Source organism: Silene latifolia, chromosome 2, assembly GCF_048544455.1.
Source record: "Silene latifolia isolate original U9 population chromosome 2, ASM4854445v1, whole genome shotgun sequence".
Lineage (NCBI taxonomy): Eukaryota > Viridiplantae > Streptophyta > Magnoliopsida > Caryophyllales > Caryophyllaceae > Silene > Silene latifolia.
In genome coordinates, this window is record NC_133527.1 from 11,829,235 (window position 1) to 11,848,048 (window position 18,814).

The 18,814-nt window shown below is 37.0% G+C and overlaps 1 protein-coding gene across 9 annotated transcripts; it reads right to left on the reverse strand.

The window, feature by feature from the left end:
* Window positions 1-12: 12 nt before the first annotated feature.
* LOC141642270 (lysine--tRNA ligase-like) lies at window positions 13-14,309 on the reverse strand. 9 transcript variants are annotated; one of them, XM_074451013.1, is made up of 12 exons: window positions 14,223-14,309; window positions 13,305-13,410; window positions 8,436-8,510; window positions 8,216-8,353; window positions 7,817-8,012; window positions 5,654-5,954; window positions 5,496-5,564; window positions 5,263-5,406; window positions 5,016-5,048; window positions 4,427-4,470; window positions 345-527; window positions 13-264 (listed from the first exon to the last, which is right to left on the reverse strand). In XM_074451013.1, exons 6-10 carry the CDS (start codon window positions 5,921-5,923, stop codon window positions 4,456-4,458), a joined length of 531 nt encoding a protein of 176 aa, XP_074307114.1. In that variant the 5' UTR covers window positions 5,924-5,954; window positions 7,817-8,012; window positions 8,216-8,353; window positions 8,436-8,510; window positions 13,305-13,410; window positions 14,223-14,309; the 3' UTR covers window positions 13-264; window positions 345-527; window positions 4,427-4,455. The 9 variants fall into 9 exon arrangements, with proteins under 9 accessions (XP_074307114.1, XP_074307111.1, XP_074307110.1 ...); XM_074451010.1 differs by lacking the exon at window positions 4,427-4,470; XM_074451009.1 differs by lacking the exons at window positions 4,427-4,470; window positions 14,223-14,309 and adding an exon at window positions 14,053-14,134.
* Between the last annotated feature and the right edge of the window lie 4,505 nt (window positions 14,310-18,814).

Here is an 18,814-nt window from a genome sequence, read left to right on the forward strand (position 1 = left end):
TGATACCATGAAAGAAGATTAATGATTGCCTTTCTCATTAACAGAATAAGAGTATTTATACAAATTACAACCTCATATAAATGAGATATTCTAGGCTAATATTATGTAACTAAATATACACTAAATAAGGAATTGTAAATATTAACACATTTACATATATTCTATCACTCAGCCATCTGCCTAGCCACTCGAGAAACTTGCATGAAGTCATTTGACGCGCCTGTTGTCACATTGTCTTCACCAAATATTACCTCTTCAGCAACCCTTGAAAATGAAGGGGAAAGCTTATATTTAAATCGACAATAACCGACTATAAGAACGAATGGATATGATACATTACATACCTGCCACCAAGAGCAACAGCCATTTGATTTTCGAGGTAGCTTCTGCTATAAAGCCCTGATTCCAGTCGTTATTCGCTGGGAGCAAAGAATGTGAGACCGCCAGCTTGACCACGGGGAATGATGGAAATTTGGCTACAGGATCATATTCGGGCATAAGAGCACCCACTAAAGCATGACCAGCCTCTACAAGATCAAATTTTTTACAGCAGTCAGAGCCCAAGGAAAAGCCAGTTAGCACCAGAAAGACGGAACTCAAGCTGGACTGGTTTGAATACGAAGGTTTCTTAAGTTGACTTCTTACCGACAATTGAACTCTAAAGAATGTCTCGTATGAATACTGTGAGAGACACATTTCCTACCTATATACCAATTAACCGACACGTCTTATAGTTGAAGACGAGTAATATACAATGGTTGGTGTGTGGTTATATATACGGTGGATTAATTGGACTGGACTATAAATTGAGGTTTGTTTGTTTCAACTCATAAAGGTATGAGGTATGAGGTATGAGGTATGAGTTTGGAATCAGTCAAATTCATACTAAGGGGTCGTTTGGTTCAACAAGTTGGAATGGAATGGAATGGAGTTTGATAGTATAGTAGTATGGGGTTCTAAATCCATACTTGCCTAATCTTGTTTGGTTCACCATAAATTGTAGAAGGGGGAATGGAGTTTGAATCCAAGGTGGGAGGGTGGGTATGAGATTCCAAGGGGTTGGGGTGGAGTTAGAATCCATTGGGTATCTAACTCCATTCCAAATCACCCCAAACCAAACACTAGAATGGATTGAATCCATTCCAATCCATTCCAAAAGCTCCAACCAAACACCCCCTAAATGTTTGTTTGATAAAAATGAAGGTTTCATACCATACCTCAAACCCATGAGGTATACATTTCTCATACCCAAGAGGAGAGGTGGGTATGAGATTGATAACCATCCCATGGGTATCAAATAATAAAACCAAAACCATGAAAAAAACATATATTAAACTTTTTAAATGATTTTTTTTTTCACATTTATTTGATCAAATCTTCATTTTCATGATTTTTCAATATCAAAAATAATTATTTTTAATGTTGTATTTTAAATTTTTCCCTTTGATGAAATCCAACCTCATTCCACACAAATTGGAACAAAACACGGGGTATGAGGAATCAAGTTCGAGACTCATACCATCCGAATATAATCCCGATTCCAAACTCATACCCACGCGCAAACCAAACGCGCGCTCGAGTGGTCTTATACCATAAGACCGTTTGAAAGAATAATTTGTGTTGTTTTTTAGTTTACTAATTAGATAAGGGTAATATTGTCATTTAGTTTTGCCAATTTGTCACCTTGTATTGGTTTTTTTTAAGGATTTCTCACTAGTAAAACCATTTTTTTTACCAATCCAGCAAATACCCTTCACTATTTTTTTACCAATTTGTTAATTTGGCCTAAAAGAGTGCCCAAACAAATATTACATGGTAGGCGGCTATGCATGAAAGAAATGACGTGCTCATTGAAATTTTCTAAAACTAACCACGTATCACATCCAAACTTACCACGTATAGGATGTGACAACAAGAGTTTAATTTAATGCTAAACTAGACTACATGCCTTAGATCCTCTATAAATAGCAAGCCTCGTTACGTGTTTTCTTTTTTTTTGGCTTAAACCCTCGTTGTGTTTGTAAACACACAAACGTAAGGGTGTATTTTAAGGGTGTAAAAATGAAGGAAAACAGGGAGAGAGGGGAAAAGAGGAAAGAGAAAGGGAGAGAGGAGAAGGAGAGGGGAGGGAAAATATAACGTGGGTGTTTAGATACAATTTTCTTCTAAATTTTGTCTATTATGAAGAAATTTTGATATTTTGTATATTATGAAGAGATTTTGAGTTGTCTGGAAGAAAAAATAGATCCCTTCAAATCTTTCACTCTACCCTTATTTACTATCCAAATAAAAAATTTTAAATTCCCTATTCTCCCTTGCTTCTTATTTCCTCCAAATCTCTCAATTTAAACCCAACATCAAAGACAGAAATACAAATAGAAAGAGAATAAGGATGGACTACCCTCGTCTTAGAAGCCGCAAATAGATACTCCACATGGTATTTTTTTTTTCCTTTTCTTTTTTTAATGTAAAAAAACTAGATTGATTATATGTGTGATAGGACCAACGTATCTCATAATGAGTGAGATAAGGTAGAGTGAGATAAGTTGAAGTTACCGGCTTTCAAAACACATCGAAAGAGTAGAACCTTTTTGGCTTCACGAAAGCAACCTTTAATTATCACTTCATCGGAAAAACGAATCATTAATACTACTTGAAATTTCCCACGTAGTACGAGTGAGTTAATAACACATAAATTATTGCCTTTCAATTTAACTATGAAATTTCAAAGTATGTATTTAGCTGTTAAAATGCTTTCTTTTAAAGCGAGAGCTTTCATGTAGAAACAATTACTATTTTTTATCATAATCATAAACTGATTATATAGTGACAATTGTTTAATATTATCGACGATAGAATGTTACACCCTTTCATTTTCTTGGTTTCATACCATTTGACTAAAATATATTTTACATATATTTAATCAATGGTTTATTAGAACCTCCGTCTTAAGATTAAAACGGATCAAATACTCATCACTTGCATAGATAAGACAAGTCTTTTTGCTAATATTCATTTTGTTTTTGTCTTGTCTATGAAAGTGATAATTATTTGACCCGCTTTAAAACTAAGACGAACAGTATCCGTCTTAAATGAAAATTTGTATTCATACCATTTGAATAAAATATACCTCAAATATATCCAATCAATGATATGAATTCAAAGAACGATTGGGAGAATATTCTTGTTGTGCTGCTCACTTATAACAATCCTCTCTTAAGAGCACAAAATCTTATTGAAGACGGACACTATCCGTCACAAGCTGAAGACGGATAGTATCCCTCTCACAAAAAATGCAAATGTATAGTACAAGTGGAGAAAAATGGATACCCATACTTGCCCTCCCACTTGCATTATGTGAGACGGCCACTATCCGTCTTGAGCTTGTGACGGATAGTGATCGTCTTCAATAAGAAGACGGACTGAGAAGAGCATATCATTTACAAAACCCATCTTTCTAGACGTATGTTTCCAAACGTAGGAATATTTAATTACCTTTTAAATATCACAACGACCACCTACCTATGTATGTGTGTATACACGGGTTAAAGGCTAGTGCTATACCGCCTCTTCTGGCCAAATTAGACCGCATGCCACTAGCGCTAACTTGATATTATTGTTGTAACCGCTCAAATCAGTGAACTATATAATCTAAACTAACGCACCAGCTCACGACTAAATTAAGTTTACTGCAATACTTTATTGGACACTATCCATCTATAGCTATAGACGAATAGTGTTCCTCTCACAAATGAAAGTGGATAGTGCAAGTGGGTGGGAAATGGATACCCCCACTTGCCCTCCCACTTTATTTTGTGAGAGGGTCACTATCCGTCTATAGCTAAAGACGGATAGTGGTCGTCTATAATGAGACGGGCTGCATTCTTAACACAACCCCCTATTTACTGCAGTATTTTATTTTTTACGTTGGGCATACTAGGAGGACCCATCCTCTCGTATGTCGCTTCGCAACTGCTTGTAACATCACAAACTCTTATTGAAGACGGACACTATCCGTCACAAGCTGAAGACGGATAGTGTTCCTCTCACAAAATGCAAATGGATAGTGCAAGTAAGGGTGAAATAGATACCCCTACTTGCCCTGCCACTTGTATTTTGTGAGAGGGCCACTATCCATCTTCGGCTTGTGACGGATAGTGGCCGTCTTCAATGAGACGGATTGTTGTAACATTTATGTAATCCTTTAAACATGAATTGAAATAAGATTGGAAGTCCAGAATCACACATTCTGATACATAGTACCCAATATTAGAGAGCCATTCATTAATAGCGCAAGGCAATCTTCAGACTGCAAAGTTTGAGACCTAGGTCAAAAGTTCTCACAGCATGTGAGACTCCTAGCGAGCTTAGTGTTTACGAGATCACAAAATTTGACTTCATCTTCAAGAAATGCATCGTTACGTACATGTAAGAGCTCCAGATTGCATCGCAGCATCAAGCTGTCTTCTTCTATTCCGCGAAAAAAAAAAAAACAGGAGATAAAAAAACGTGCTAAAGTTGAAAAGCAAAGGAAAGCATTGAAGTACATGGTAAACACCACATTGAACACATCTGCACATTTCACCACTGGGCCACAAAACTACATGCGAGCAAGTTGCAACTTCTAAACTCCATAACATTTGGCATTGAGAATTATTAGTGTGCCACCTTGCTAATTCCCAAGGTTAGGAATTAGGATGGTCAACTATGATGAGTGGTACGCCTTAGAGGTCGGCATTTGGATCATAGTGGTGGGTCTAGTTTTGTGTTCGTGATGAGTCAATAGGATGTGATCGAGGTGGTCGTGGGTCATAGATTTCATGGAGGGTCTGGTTGTGTCATAGCGTGGTGGGTGTGTTGCTACATGGGTTACATGGGTGCATGAGAACAAGATTATGAGTCGGGAAAAGAGAGAAATGAGCGGTAAAATTGCAACTACTAGATTCCTTGGTAAATGTGCATTAGTCAAATGAGGACGCTGACAGTACAACAAAACATAGAGTTAGAGCACGTACCTTTGGTTTGAGCAATGGAAATAGTAAAACATCCTGAAATAAAACAGATTAGGATGTCAGACATTAAAAAGCTTAAATCAAGCATTAATGACATCAATAAACGTGTAAATTTGTCTTGATTCCTACTTTAATTCCACTTAAGGAAATGCATTAAATTCTCATTTACAACCCTAAGGGTTGTATTTATCATTACCGTTAAAAACAAAGGAAATTGACAACTAGAAAAAGCCGCCTGATAACAAGTTACCTTGATGGCTTGTGAGTATGTCAGAAACATCACAAGTCTGTCCAGTCCAATGCCCCAACCAGCCGACGGCGGTAAACCATACTCCAATGATTCACAGAATTCCTCATCAAGCTCTGTAGCCTCATAGTCTCCACCTTTCAATTCCTGATCAAAATTGATAATATTCTTTAATTATCCCCAAAAAGATATGGAGTATAAATTATGCTAATCAATCATTCCAAAACAAACCAGACCTTTAGTAGTTCAGAAAATCTTTCCCGTTGCTCCATGGGATCATTCAATTCAGTATAGGCATTACAAAGCTGGAAGGGGTTTACAAGTTTATATCAAATACATCACTAATGAAAAATAATTTAATCATTCAGAAAATTGAAATATTTGCTTATTTTACCTCCTGTTGGTTCAGGTACAGTTCGAACCTTTCTGTGATCTCAGGTCTCAATTTGTGAGATTTGGCCATCAAGCTCATCACTTTCGGATGATTAATCACAAATGTGGGGTTGATGCAGCTAGGTACAAGAATATGGTTGATGAGCTTATCAAGAAGACGGGCAGTCCTGTACGGCGGTTTACACACCACTCCACACTTGTCACATGCTTGTCTGAGATAATCGTTTGCTTCTTCACTCCTAAGATCACCAGGAACTGCAAGCCCTCCCATTTCACGCAACTCTTCCAGGATGTCCAATCACCTGCTCATAGATTAGATCTTAGATTAGACCTGTATTATCTTTTAGAAAAATTATATACTCCCTCCTATTCAGAATAACTGTCCCATTTGTCATTTCCGTCTATTCACATAACTGTCTCATTTGACATATTTGGACATGATTAATGACGTTTTTACCCTTTGCTATTTTCTTTATTTACAACTCATACTACCCCTAACCCAACCTATTAATAAACTAACCCAGCCCACTAATCTTCCCCTTCCCTAATTAACCCAGCCCATTTCCTAATACCTCCCGCCTTTTATTTCTTCCCCTTCCCCTAAAACCCTAGTTCTCCCTCTTCCGCTTCACAACTCCTCTCTTTATCTCTCTCTCTCTCTCTCCCACCTCTCATATCCTCTCTTAATCTTCATTAGATTAGATATATCAACGATATTCTATTCTTCATCAAAATTTCATCTCCTCTTTTAATCTACATCAAAAATTTGATCTGATTCATAAGCTCTGTTCATCTGCTTTGATTAATTTCACAATCAATGGAAAAAATTCAATCTTTTTCTGGTGATATTGATCTTCGTAGTATGGAGAAGGTATATGAAGATTTAGATGTGGGTGAGGGTGAGATTCTTCATTGAATGTTTGCGAATTTTTTTCTACTGCTATGTCTGGTACCACCACCTCACGATTCTCGATGCTAAGATTTCCACCCGGGGAAACTGGACGTCGTTTCGCGTTTGATAGCTCTTTATTTGAAAGGTGTTTTTGGACTGAAGTTTATCAATGAACTCTAATAAATACACCTTCTATTTATAGCACAAATAACTTTGCACTCTTTTGAAATTTTGGTTATTGCGCAAATATTCCCTTGTTTGTATTTTGGCTCCATATTTCAATTTTGGTGTCAAATTTCAATCTTGGTGAGTTGGATATGCAACATTTGGACCGACAATTTGGGTTTACTTGACTTATGGAACAACTCAAACACGCCAATCAAGATAAGTTGAAGGAAATCGAAAGTTAATCCGATGTCCAATTTTCTCTTTCGCTCTTTCAATTTGTGTGCAGTAATTTCATTTCCTAGTTAATGTATTTTTATTTTAAGTGAAATGTAATATTATTTTAAGGTAATGTAATTTTATTATGTAATTTAATTAGAAAATAGTATGTGTAATAATTATACTTTGTCATTTTATTTTAAAGCAAAACCGTGTGGGTATCGAAACCATGTAATGAAAAAACATAGCTTCAGCTATGTGTTTATGATTATGGAGGGAAACAAAAAGCTGTGTAAAAATGGGAGGAGTCATTAGCATCTTAATTAACAAATTACCCATCTAAAGCATAACACCCGCTCTCCTATAATCTTACCCCTATCTTTTACTTTTCATTATTTAACTATATTCCTTATTTTTCGTGTCATTGTCCAAATAGGACAGTTATTCCGAATAGTAGGGAGTATTATATAACTAGATAGATATCTAAGAGACGGGATCTCATGAGTTTGGAAGAATAAGAGGATGAATCGAAATATGGCTGCTATACCAAAGTCCAAACTAGGTGGAAAGAACCAGCCAGACTGGTCTATAGTGGATATATGAGCAGAAAAATTCTTGTGTCCTCCGAGAGCACAGTACTCCTTACACTCAAAAGGTAATCTACCAAATAAAATATTATAATAATTTAGGTGTAAAGAGTACCGTCCTCTCAGATGACAAAAGAATTTTTCATACGAGAATTACGGAAAACAAAAACAGCAATTGGGCCAGAAAGTGTTATTGCATTGGAAGAGAGCAATTGAAAGAATCTCTCTTTGGATATAACTATGCTCCCAGACCACTAATATACAGGGTGACGATTTTAGGAGACGTATAATTCAGCCTTACCGTCAATGAAAAGGCTCATAAACTCTTCACCATCAACCGTCTCCTTCTCAATAAGGAGCTCAGCGAGTTTATGAAGGATGTCTATGTGGGTGGTGACGATTTCCTTTGCTCTTTTATATGCCGTCTCAACCAACTCCCTTACTTCCGCATCTACAATATCTGCTGTTGCCATCGAGTAATCTTTCTGACTCGACATCTGCACAACTTGTACATGTCATCAACATCAATACAAATTCTAGAACTTGTGCAAATATTGAAGCAGTAGTGGAGCGAGGGGAGGCTAGCAGGGGAGCCCACCCCGCTGTCATTTGAAAATTTCGAAATTATTGGAATTCATCAAAAATTATTGGTGTTCTTCCTTAAGTCCTTAGATTGTTAAAAGTTTCTGAATTGTCTTACCTGTTGGCGGATTTTCTTGCTGAATCCAAGTCTCTCAACCATCTGCCTAGCCACTCGAGAAACTTGCATGAAGTCATTTGACGCGCCTGTTGTCACATTGTCTTCACCAAATATTACCTCTTCAGCAAGTCAGCAGCCCTAGCAAATGAAGGGGAAAGCTTGTATTTATAAATCGAAAATAACCGACTATAAGAACGAATGGATATGCTACATTACATACCTGCCACCAAGAGCAACAGCCATTTGATTTTTGAGGTAGCTTCTGCTATAAAGCCCTGATTCCAGTCGTTATTCGCTGGGAGCAAAGAATATGAGACCGCTGATATCGTCCTAATTTAGGACGGTTTAGCCCCGTCCTATTACCTTATTCCGACTCATTTTGTATGCTTAATTGTCTAATAAGCTCATTTATTTACTAATTTATAATTAGTCATATTAGTTTATAATTAATAATTAATTGTATTTATGTATAATATTAGTACTATTATTATTATTATATTAATTTAATGTGCAGGCAAGACGGGAAAGTGAGGCGGAAGAGCAAGACGGGATTATGAGAAGAAATGGCGGAGGTGAAAATAGGCAAAATCATGGAAAAATAAACCAAGTAAAGGAGCAGCTGCTAATTTCAGACGGTCTTTGCTGAGCTTTTACTATCACCTCCGGCCACCGTGGCAGCCACCTCTCACCACCAATGGCCACCCTTAACTTCCTCCATTACAACCCAACCACCCATGGCCACCACAACCACCCAAAACAGCCACCACGAACCCTTCTTCCACCCCTAGCCACAAACATACAAACAACACCCATCTCATGCACCCATCTTTCAACCACCATTACAGCCACCCACAGCCACCTTGGTAACCACCCACGACCACCAATGACCTCCTCCCACTTCTACCTCCACAAAACTACCACCTAAGCCCACCATCGACCACCAAGGTGGCAGCCACGACTCAGTTTTCGAGCCCCGCGCGCGCTGCATTTCCCCTGTTTTCGCACACCCTTTTTCCCTTAGCCGGCACCCCGGCGGCCACCACCACGACCGGCTGGGACGACACCCACAACTCCCTCCATTTTCCAGAAGACTCCCCGCCGGTCATGACCACGGCGGCCGGCCAACCGGCACGCAGCACTTCCTTCTATTCAAACTCGCAACTCGCATCAAATTTGTTTGTCTATTCCGGCTAACCGGCAGCCGGCTCCCATAACCAAGTCGCCTAATTCCTCCCATGGTTGAAGACGCTCGCTGCCGGTGACCTCGACGGCAGCCGGTCCACCGGCAGAGGTCCCCTGTTGCGGGTTTTGCCTTGTTTCGTATTTTGATGATGCGTTGTTTTGCTTTTGTCGATTGTTTTGTATTATTATTATTATTATTATTATATCTTAGTATTAGTTAGTATTATTAATATGATTATGAGATTATTATAATTAATGGTATAATTAGTAGCATAATTAGTATTATTATTATTATTACTATTACTAATATTATCATTAGTATTTTCATTATTATTAATATTATTATTAGTAGTAGTAGTGTTGTTATCATTAGATTATTGTTATTGTAATTAGTCTAATTAGACTTGTAATTAGAGGGGCTATATATAAAGCTCATCTCTCATTTGTAAGGAGACAATTTCACACCACTTTACATTACACTACCCTAGATTAGAATACTCTCCCTCTCTCAAAATTAGATGAGAAAAATTAGTCTCTCCATTATTGTAACAAGAACCCTAATATTTCTCCCTTTAATTTTAATTAATCAAAGTCTTTATCTTTCTTCATCATTAATTTAATTACTCTTTAGTTCATTCAATATTCACAATTATCAATAGTTTACATTTAGATTAGTGGGTTGTAATTGAAGGGAGAAGAGATTCATCCCTATCATATTCAACCAAGTTTCCTACTTTATTCATCAATGGTACAATTTTCTTCCCTTTTTCTCATTTTATTGTCTTAATTCAAATCTAGTTTAATTGTTTGTTTAGATTAAAGTTCCTACCTTTATTGTTTCAATCATGTTTGTTTAGATTAAAGTACTTATCTTTATCGTTTTAATCATGTTTGGTGATACAATATTGTTAGTAGATTGTTTGATTAGTGTAGTTTTACACATGTTTAGTGAGTAGTTTTATTTGTTGGGGGTTGGAGTTTATGCCTTGAAAGTATGGGTTTCTTTAGGTCAATATTTCATCAACAAGTTTTGACGTTAATTTGTGGTTGGTTTTGCCTTCTTGATTGTTTAGTTTGTTAAATGCACCTAATAGGCCTCTAGGACCCGCATTTTATACCACTACCCTTCCGCAAGGAGACTTGGGTCCGGAAAGGGAGAATCAAGAGAGGGGACTTAGGATCCATTGTAACGAGAGTGAGTGGTGACTTTGTTGGGATTTGGTGAGGGCAATTGTGGTCACGAGAGTGGACGATTATTCTAGCTTTATGTTAGGCTTGAGAGAGTCTACCATGCCCCTTTGACTAGCACACTTTTACCTTGATTCTTGTCTATCTTTTAGACTTTACAAAATCATCACCTCTTGGCTTGAACTCCGTAAATCCTCCGACATCTTTCTTAAATTGAATTTAATCTCATTTCTTTGTTTATTTTAGTTGCTTCATTCATCTTAGTTTTATTTAATTGTCATTTAGTTATTTATTTCATGTTTTTAATCATTTCAATTAGATGCTTAGTTCAAACCTCTCGCTATTGACCGATTAGGCTAAAGCAAAGACCGAGACTTATAAACCATTTCTAACCCCACCATCCTTGTGATCGACCTCGACTTACCCGACTTTACTAGTTAGGTATCGAGCTTTATAAATTTGTTTTTGATAAGGGTGTGACGACTTTACCCTACTATCAACAACCAGCTTGACCACGGGGAATGATCGAAATTTTGGCTACAGGATCATATTCGGGCATAAGAGCACCCACTAAAGCATGACCAGCCTCTACAAGATCTAATTTTTTACAGCAGTCAGAGCCCAAGGAAAAGCCAGTTAGCACCAGAAGGACAGAACTCAAGCTGGACGGGTTTGAATATGAAGGTTTCTTAAGTTAACTTCTTACCGACAATTGAACTCTAAAGAATGTCTCGTATTAATAGTGTGAGAGACACATTTTCTACCTATATACCAATTAGCCGACACGTCTTATAGTTGAATACGAGTAATATACAATGGTTGGTGTGTGGTTATATAGACGGTGGATTAATTGGACTGGACTATAAATTGAGGTTTGTTTGTTTCAACTCATAAAGGTATGAGGTATGAGTTTGGAATCAGCCAAATTCATACTAGATGTTTGTTTGATAAAAATGAAGGTTTCATACCATACCTCAAACCCATAAGGTATGGATTTCTCATACCCAAGAGGGGAGGTGGGTATGAGATTGATAACCATCCCATGGGTATCAAATAATAAAACCAAAACCATGAGAAAAACATATATGAAACTTTTCAAATGATTTTTTTTTTTTACATTTATTTGATCAAATCTTCATTTTCATGATTTTTCAATAAAACAACATTACCCCAGTGCCTCAATGGCTCCCGCAAATTGCGGGGTAAGGGGGGGTCGGATGTACGCAGCCTTACCCTTGTGTTAGTAACACAAAGAGGCTGTTTCCGAACGACCCAAGATGAAAATTGCGTCGAGAACTGCATCGAAAGACCACTACTTCACAAGAGAAAGAAGCGTAGCCACTTTATTGAACCATTTTGCTTTATTCCATCATAATCCAGAACCAAAGAGTAATGAATCTTTGGCTCCATTGGAAATATGGATTAATTTTCATGATTTTTCAATATCAAAAATAATTATTTTTAATGTATTTTAGATTTTTTCAACTTTGATGAAATTCAACCTCATTCCACACAAATTGGAACAAACACAAAGTATGAGAAATCAAGTTCCAGACTCATACCACCCGAATATAATTTCTGAATCCAAACTCATACCCATGCGCGAATCAAACACGCCCCAAGTGGTCCTATACCACAAGACCGTTTTAAAGAATAATTTGTGTTGTTTTTTCCGATATTGCCTTATAGTATAACCACTACACCCCCGCTGAAATTTATCGCCCCCGCTGGTCTAAAATCCTGGCCCTGCCACTGCCACTGCCACTGTAATTGAAGGCAAAGAGTTATTTTCCATTTCTAAATGTCTAGAGTCTGCAGTTCTATGCAATTTTCGACGGGACGTTTAAGACTGTAAATCTGATCACTTTACATAGCCAATGACACAGGTTTCGAGGCATTAGGCACTACTACAAAACTCGTTATGGACATCCGTCGATGGACATCGTATTATCTGGAAAACCGATGTACATAACATGTACATCGGTTGTTTGCAAAAAACTGATGTGCATATAATTACATGTACATCGGTTGCGTTAAAAAACACAAGTCCATTATTTCTGATTTTAAAAGACATGTGACATTTAATAAAACCCATGTCTATACAAAAGTCATGGACATGAGACATTACATTTAACCGATGTGCATCTAAAATGAAAATTATGGGCGACAAAAATATTTGCTTCACCGCCATCACTTATAATTTCGACTACCTACATTCTTCCCAAAATCCTCTCACTCACCCTCACTCCCAAACCCTAACCCCCAAAACCCGCCATCTCCCCATCTTCATCTCCTTTCTCCGCTCAGTCAAACCCACCCTATCTCTAATCAATTACGATCTTCATTGGCCTCGCCAACGACTACCTTCTTCATCTGCTATAGGGCTTGAGCACGACTAAAACCCCAAAATCAATTGTCCTAATCAGTCGTCGATAATTCAATGGCACGGAATTAGGGTTCTTTATAATGGGGAGGTTATTAAGGGACTTTCTCGCATCAATCGACGGTAATTTCATGCTCAAATTAATTATAAACCATTTTCAATTTATGGATTTTTTTTCCGTCTTTCTGTTATTTGCAAATTCCACTGTGGTAATTAGCACTTCTTATTTTATACCTGATTTCATTTTAATTAGTTAGGGTTTATGGGTGATTCAAATGCAGTTCATTAATGCAGCGCAGCGTTGGGGACATGAATATGCTCTTGAATATTTTGTACCTGATTTCATTCTATTGACAAACCATCCGGGACGTTGGGAACATGAATATGCTCTTGAAGGTCCACTTTCACCCTTTTCCATTGTTTCACCTTTCTTATCATGTACCTGTGTTTGCATCAAGACCATGTCAGATATGAGTTTGATCTAATTTAAGAATTCCCAAATTTAAAAAATCAATCGTGCCAAGTTCTTAATCTGGAGTGTCCTCACATAGTGTAAGCTCTTCAGATTCTTCCTTTAATGTTTTTTATTCACTACTTGTCAATCCACATGGAAACTCATTGAAATATTACTCCCTCCGTCCCCCGGTCATTGGTTTACCTTTGGTTTTGGAACATAGACCGGAAAGAGGAGGGGGACATAAACGGATAGTGGACAGCGAGGATAATCAAATTACTGCATTCCCAAAATAGAGAGATCAAAAATGGATTTTCGATAAACAAATGACCGGGAGTCTGGGACGGAGGGAGTAATTTATGCTTTTGCGTCTATTTAATCTCATATAATCTGCAATTATGCCTGTTTTATGCTACTCAGATTATTGGCTTCTTGTTCAATTTTTAATTCATGGAGCAATAATACGATTTCTGGAAATGACAAAATTCATATTTTTTTTGGGGCTGAAAATGTCAATTTTTCTTTGGAATGGAAAAAGTTTCGAAAAACTTTGCCTTTGCTCAACCTTCTAATACAAACTTGGTAAAAGAAAAAATATATAATGTGTGCCACAATGCAAATTAGTTTGACCTCCTTGGGGGTAGAAATTCGCCGTCTGTTACGCCTTGAGGCGCATAGTCTGATTCCCATAGCCGGAGCATTGATCTTGGGCCTTGTTGGAAATGTGGAAACTCCCATGTTTTAGTGGAAATTGCAGATGTAAAGCAGGGCAAAATGGTGAGGGAGAAAGGTGAACTTACCATTATAGATGAAAATCCCGAGTTGATTGTGCCAGATATGTCAATGTGAATCGGAACTTCGGATTCCAAAACGCCAAGGACACAAATTGACCTGTAGGAGAAACAGGTTCTACTTCTATCTGCTTCTTTGAATCTGGTTTTAATTTGCAACGTCGAACTCATACTTTTGTTGCTGAAGCAGCTAAAATACAAAACAAGATATGGATACCCAACTTTGACGCTAAATGCTTGCAGTAATGTTCCAAGTTTTAGGGTTGTAGAAGAGATTGGGGAAAGGATGAAGCTGTTTTAGTAGGCTTATTGGATGAAGCTGAGAGCAAGAAGGCTCCAGGTAACCTCCTTTTTATTACAGTTCAATTCTTCTGATAACAGGCCTTCATTTTTTCATCACCGCACACTGTTTCCAAGGTGCATTTCTCTCCCAAACTCGTATTTTTCTCGCCATATTTCACTTCATTTTACATATACTGGTAATAAGGAAGAGTTTAATGATGAATTTACATTAGTCTTCTTTATTTGCTTTCATGTGATTGTGACTAAATAGTAAAATATTGAAATCTTGTACAGAAATAGCATTCATTTCACACTCTAAAAGGATTCATTTTGCAGAAAGCGAGGATTTAAAGAACTTAAAGAATACGGAGTAACAGTAAAGCTGAAGGTTTGTCATTCAGTACTCTTGTGCACCAATAATGTAGTATAAATCTAGTACTTGGTGTTTGATTTAGCTGCTCTCATTATTTATACCTTGTCCTCTTTAGGAAGTTCATGTAGGATAGTTGGAAAGTACTGCGAAACTGATGAAATTACTAGAGAGCAAGCGACCTATAACTATAATAACTAATATGTTTTGTCAGGTATAGTTAATTTTAGTTGCTTGATGGCCTCAAAGCTATAAACAATTTGACATAAACACGCATTAGTGTAGTGTAACGTAGATAGCTATTAGATTAGTTAGGTGATCCTCTCTTTAGTTGCTTAGTCAAGGTAGAATCCTATTACTTGAGAGGTTGACGCTGCAACCATGACTAAGAGTATGAAATATTTGGCTAATTCTAATTCTAATAATATTCATGAACCTCGTGGACGATTGTTTATAGGTCTTTGTTGGAGGCCATTGCTAGTTGAACCGAAGATGAGGAAAAGAGATGGTGTTACCCATTGATCCATTCCCCTACCTTATCGCTTACAATGGCATATTTAATTCCTCCTGTTTTGTTTTTACTGCAGCTGGAGCTAATTTTTGGGAAAATGCATCGGTTAGCGGCCATAGGAAATGTTCCAAGCTCCTCACATTCACATTCAGGTGAGTGTATTGCTAGTAGTTGTGATAATTAAAATACAGTAATGTATGTGTCCCGTTAGTTATATAGGATATTCTATGTTGATATTTTGTTTTCTCGTTAACTTTGTTGTGTTGAACCAGATTCTCTTGGTAATATGCCCAATGGGAGATGAGCGAATCTGAGGCGGCCAAGTAGTCTTGTCTCTTCGGCCTTTTTTTTTAAACAATTAGTCAGTTTACATATCGGTTTATATTTTTGTATAGGTTAGTCGTCTAAGTAAATTTGACACATTATGTAGATGAAAATTTTTTGTAATTGGTTTTGGATAACCGAGTGATTGTATACAGATATTTTTTTGTTGATTATGGAATCATTTTGCATTGTCATCATGTGTACGACTAATATGAGCATCAGCGTAATATTTTTTTTTTAGGCTAATTTGATAATTTATACTTTGAATAAGTCATTTTTTCAAATATTATACCTAAGATAACTTTTTGTCAAAACTTATACCAAAAGTGCTATTTTTTTCCAAACTCAATACCAAATCTCAAATAAAGACATAAAAAGACAGTTTAGCCTTACTAACTTACCCATCACCACCATTTCCCCACAACATTAATTCTTAAACTCACTTCCACCACAAACACCTAACCACCACTAGAACGACCCACCTCATCCCCCTAAAATCACCACTGCTGCCAAGTATCCTCCTGCCGGCGGGTCGTCCTAAGCAAACCCCTCGTTAAACACCCATACCTCACAACCTTACAAAACTGCCCCCATTTATGCCTAGGGCTAAGCAAAAATTTCAAGTTTTTTTAATACGGATACGATACGATATACGTTCTCATTATACGGTATTCCGTATATACGGTTTTTTTTCCGTATACCCGATACGGTTTTTTAGAAACCGTATCGTATCCGGGTCAGCGTAATTGGTAAAGCGTATACCCGGTTTGACCCGGTTTTAAGATTTATTAAAAAAAAAAAAAAAAAAAAAAAGATTAGGTTTAAGAAACTCCGTCCATCCAAACTCCAATTCCCTCATTCAACAACACACACAGTCACGCACTACTACATTCAGATCCCCAATTTTTCCCCAAATTAAACCCTAATTTTAATTTCAAATCCCCAATTCAATCACTATATTTCCCCTCAATTCAGATCTGCCTCACAACTAACAAGTCATCTCTCTATCAAGGTTTGTTGTCTAAGTTGAATTTTCATTTGTACCTCACTTGTTTTTATGTATTTCGAATTGATTTTCGTTTGATTTTTCTGTATTTTTTGTTCTGATTTTCAATTACTTTGTTGGATTATATGTTGTTTGATCTTTTGATTATATGTTTTTGGATCGATTTTCATTCGTTGCATCGTTTGATGACAATTTAATTAATATTGAAGAAACAAAGTGATCGATTTTCGTTTACCTCCGCATCTCCTTAAGAGTGTTGTTTGATTCGTTGCATAGTTTCATTCGTTTACCTCAGAAATCATCATTTCATTCGTTACAGTCTTTAGTCAATCTGAAAATTGGTACAAACATGAAGCTAGTTGGCTGCTCTTTTTACATAGATGAATATGAAACAATTAATGAATTCTCAAGTTCTTCTGGTCTAACATTTCTATCATTTTGATCCTGAATGTTGTATAACCTTTCTAATACTTGTTGCATAGACGGTCTCATTTCTCGTGTACTTAGCAAACACTGAACAGCCAGTTTTGCTACTGCTGTTATCTCCTTCTTTATGTCATCTGATTCAAACCCGAGCAATGCTGAAATCGTGTGCTGATTTTGATTTTATTATGTTTCTTATTTGTAGGAATGGAATCAAGTCATGAAGATAATGACACCTTCAATCACATTGATGAAAGAGTCATAGATGTCGAGGAGTATGAGGACCACTCAAGGGAACATGATGAGGAGGATTTTGAAGAAGTTTCAAATAAACGGTCGAAGGTAAATTCTCATAAATCCACCAAGCAGAAGAGAGCGAGACCACCAAAAATCCCTTCTAGTTCTAGCAATGTAAGTAATATCCGGTGCCCCGGTCACCTTTCGTTAGAATTAGAAAAAATCAATCTCCTCATTGGGAACATTACGTGCAAGCTAAGGTTCGGGATTTTGCGGAATGCATATATTGTAATAAGATAATAAGTTGTAAGTCGGCTAATCGGAACGGGACATTAGGCAATCATGTAGGTCGTTGTCCAAAGATGATCGCAAATGTTGATAGGAAAGAAAAACTTATTACATTGGAGTCTAGAACTGTTGTGAATGATGATGGTACAACCCAAACTGTTGATGTTCCTTACGTGTGGAGTTTTGATCAAGAAAAACTAGATCATCACTTGCTAAGATGCTAATAATTGATGAATTGCCTTTTAAAAATTGCGGGAGAGGGGTTTAAGGGGTTTTGCAAGGATATGAATCCTCAGTTTGTAATACCTTCACGTTTTACCGTGGCTAAAGATTGTTATAAGTTATACCTTCGAGAAAAGAACAGAACTACACGAGTTGGAAAAATGTCTTCTAGAGTTTGTCTCACAACTGATTGTTGGACTTCGGGCCAAAATTTAAGGTACATGTGTTTAACTGCTCCGCTGATTGGAATTTGCATAAAAGGATCATTAATTTTTGTCAGATTTCGGGTCACTCGGGTAAGGTCATTGGTCAAAGTGTTGAGAAATGTCTTTCGGGTTGGGACTTGAAAAATGTCATGACGGTAACCGTAGACAATGCTAGTTCTAATGATGTTGCTGTTGATTATTTAAGGAGGAAGTTCAATAATTCTGAATGTGATGTTATGGAAGGTAAATATTTGCATATGAGATGTGCATCTCATATCTTGAACTTAGTAGTGAAAGAGGGTTTGACTGATCTAGAAATGTCAATTCTTAAAATCCGAACTTTAGTTAAATTTGTAAGGTCTTCGCCGACAAGAACCCAAAAGTTTATGGCTTGTGCTCGTGAGGAAAAAATTTCTACTAAAAATCTTTTATGCTTAGATGTTGAGACTAGGTGGAACTCCACTTATTTGATGTTAGACACTGCCATGAAGTTCAAAAAGGCATTTGGTTTGTTGCTTAATAAAGACACTGAACTTCAAAAAGAAATGAGAAAACTTAATGAACCCCTTCTAGCTGATGATTGGAAAGAAGTGGCTTACTTTCTACCTTTCTTGAAAAAATTTTAGGATGCCACATTGAAAATGTCGGGATCCCGTTATGTCACTAGTAATAGCTATGCAGATGTGATCTTTGGTGTTGGACAAGTAATATCCGAGCATCTTCTCCATAAAA

Excerpts from the sequence above, each read along its gene's own strand:
- LOC141642270 (XM_074451010.1), bottom strand. The coding sequence starts at position 5,923 with ATGGGAGGGCTTGCAGTTCCTGGTGATCTTAGGAGTGAAGAAGCAAAC. Across the intron at positions 5,565-5,653 it reads TGTACCTGAACCAACAGGAG|CTTTGTAATGCCTATACTGA; the intron begins GTAAAATAAGCA and ends AACCCCTTCCAG. Across the intron at positions 5,049-5,262 it reads CATACTCACAAGCCATCAAG|GATGTTTTACTATTTCCATT; the intron begins GTAACTTGTTAT and ends GTTTTATTTCAG.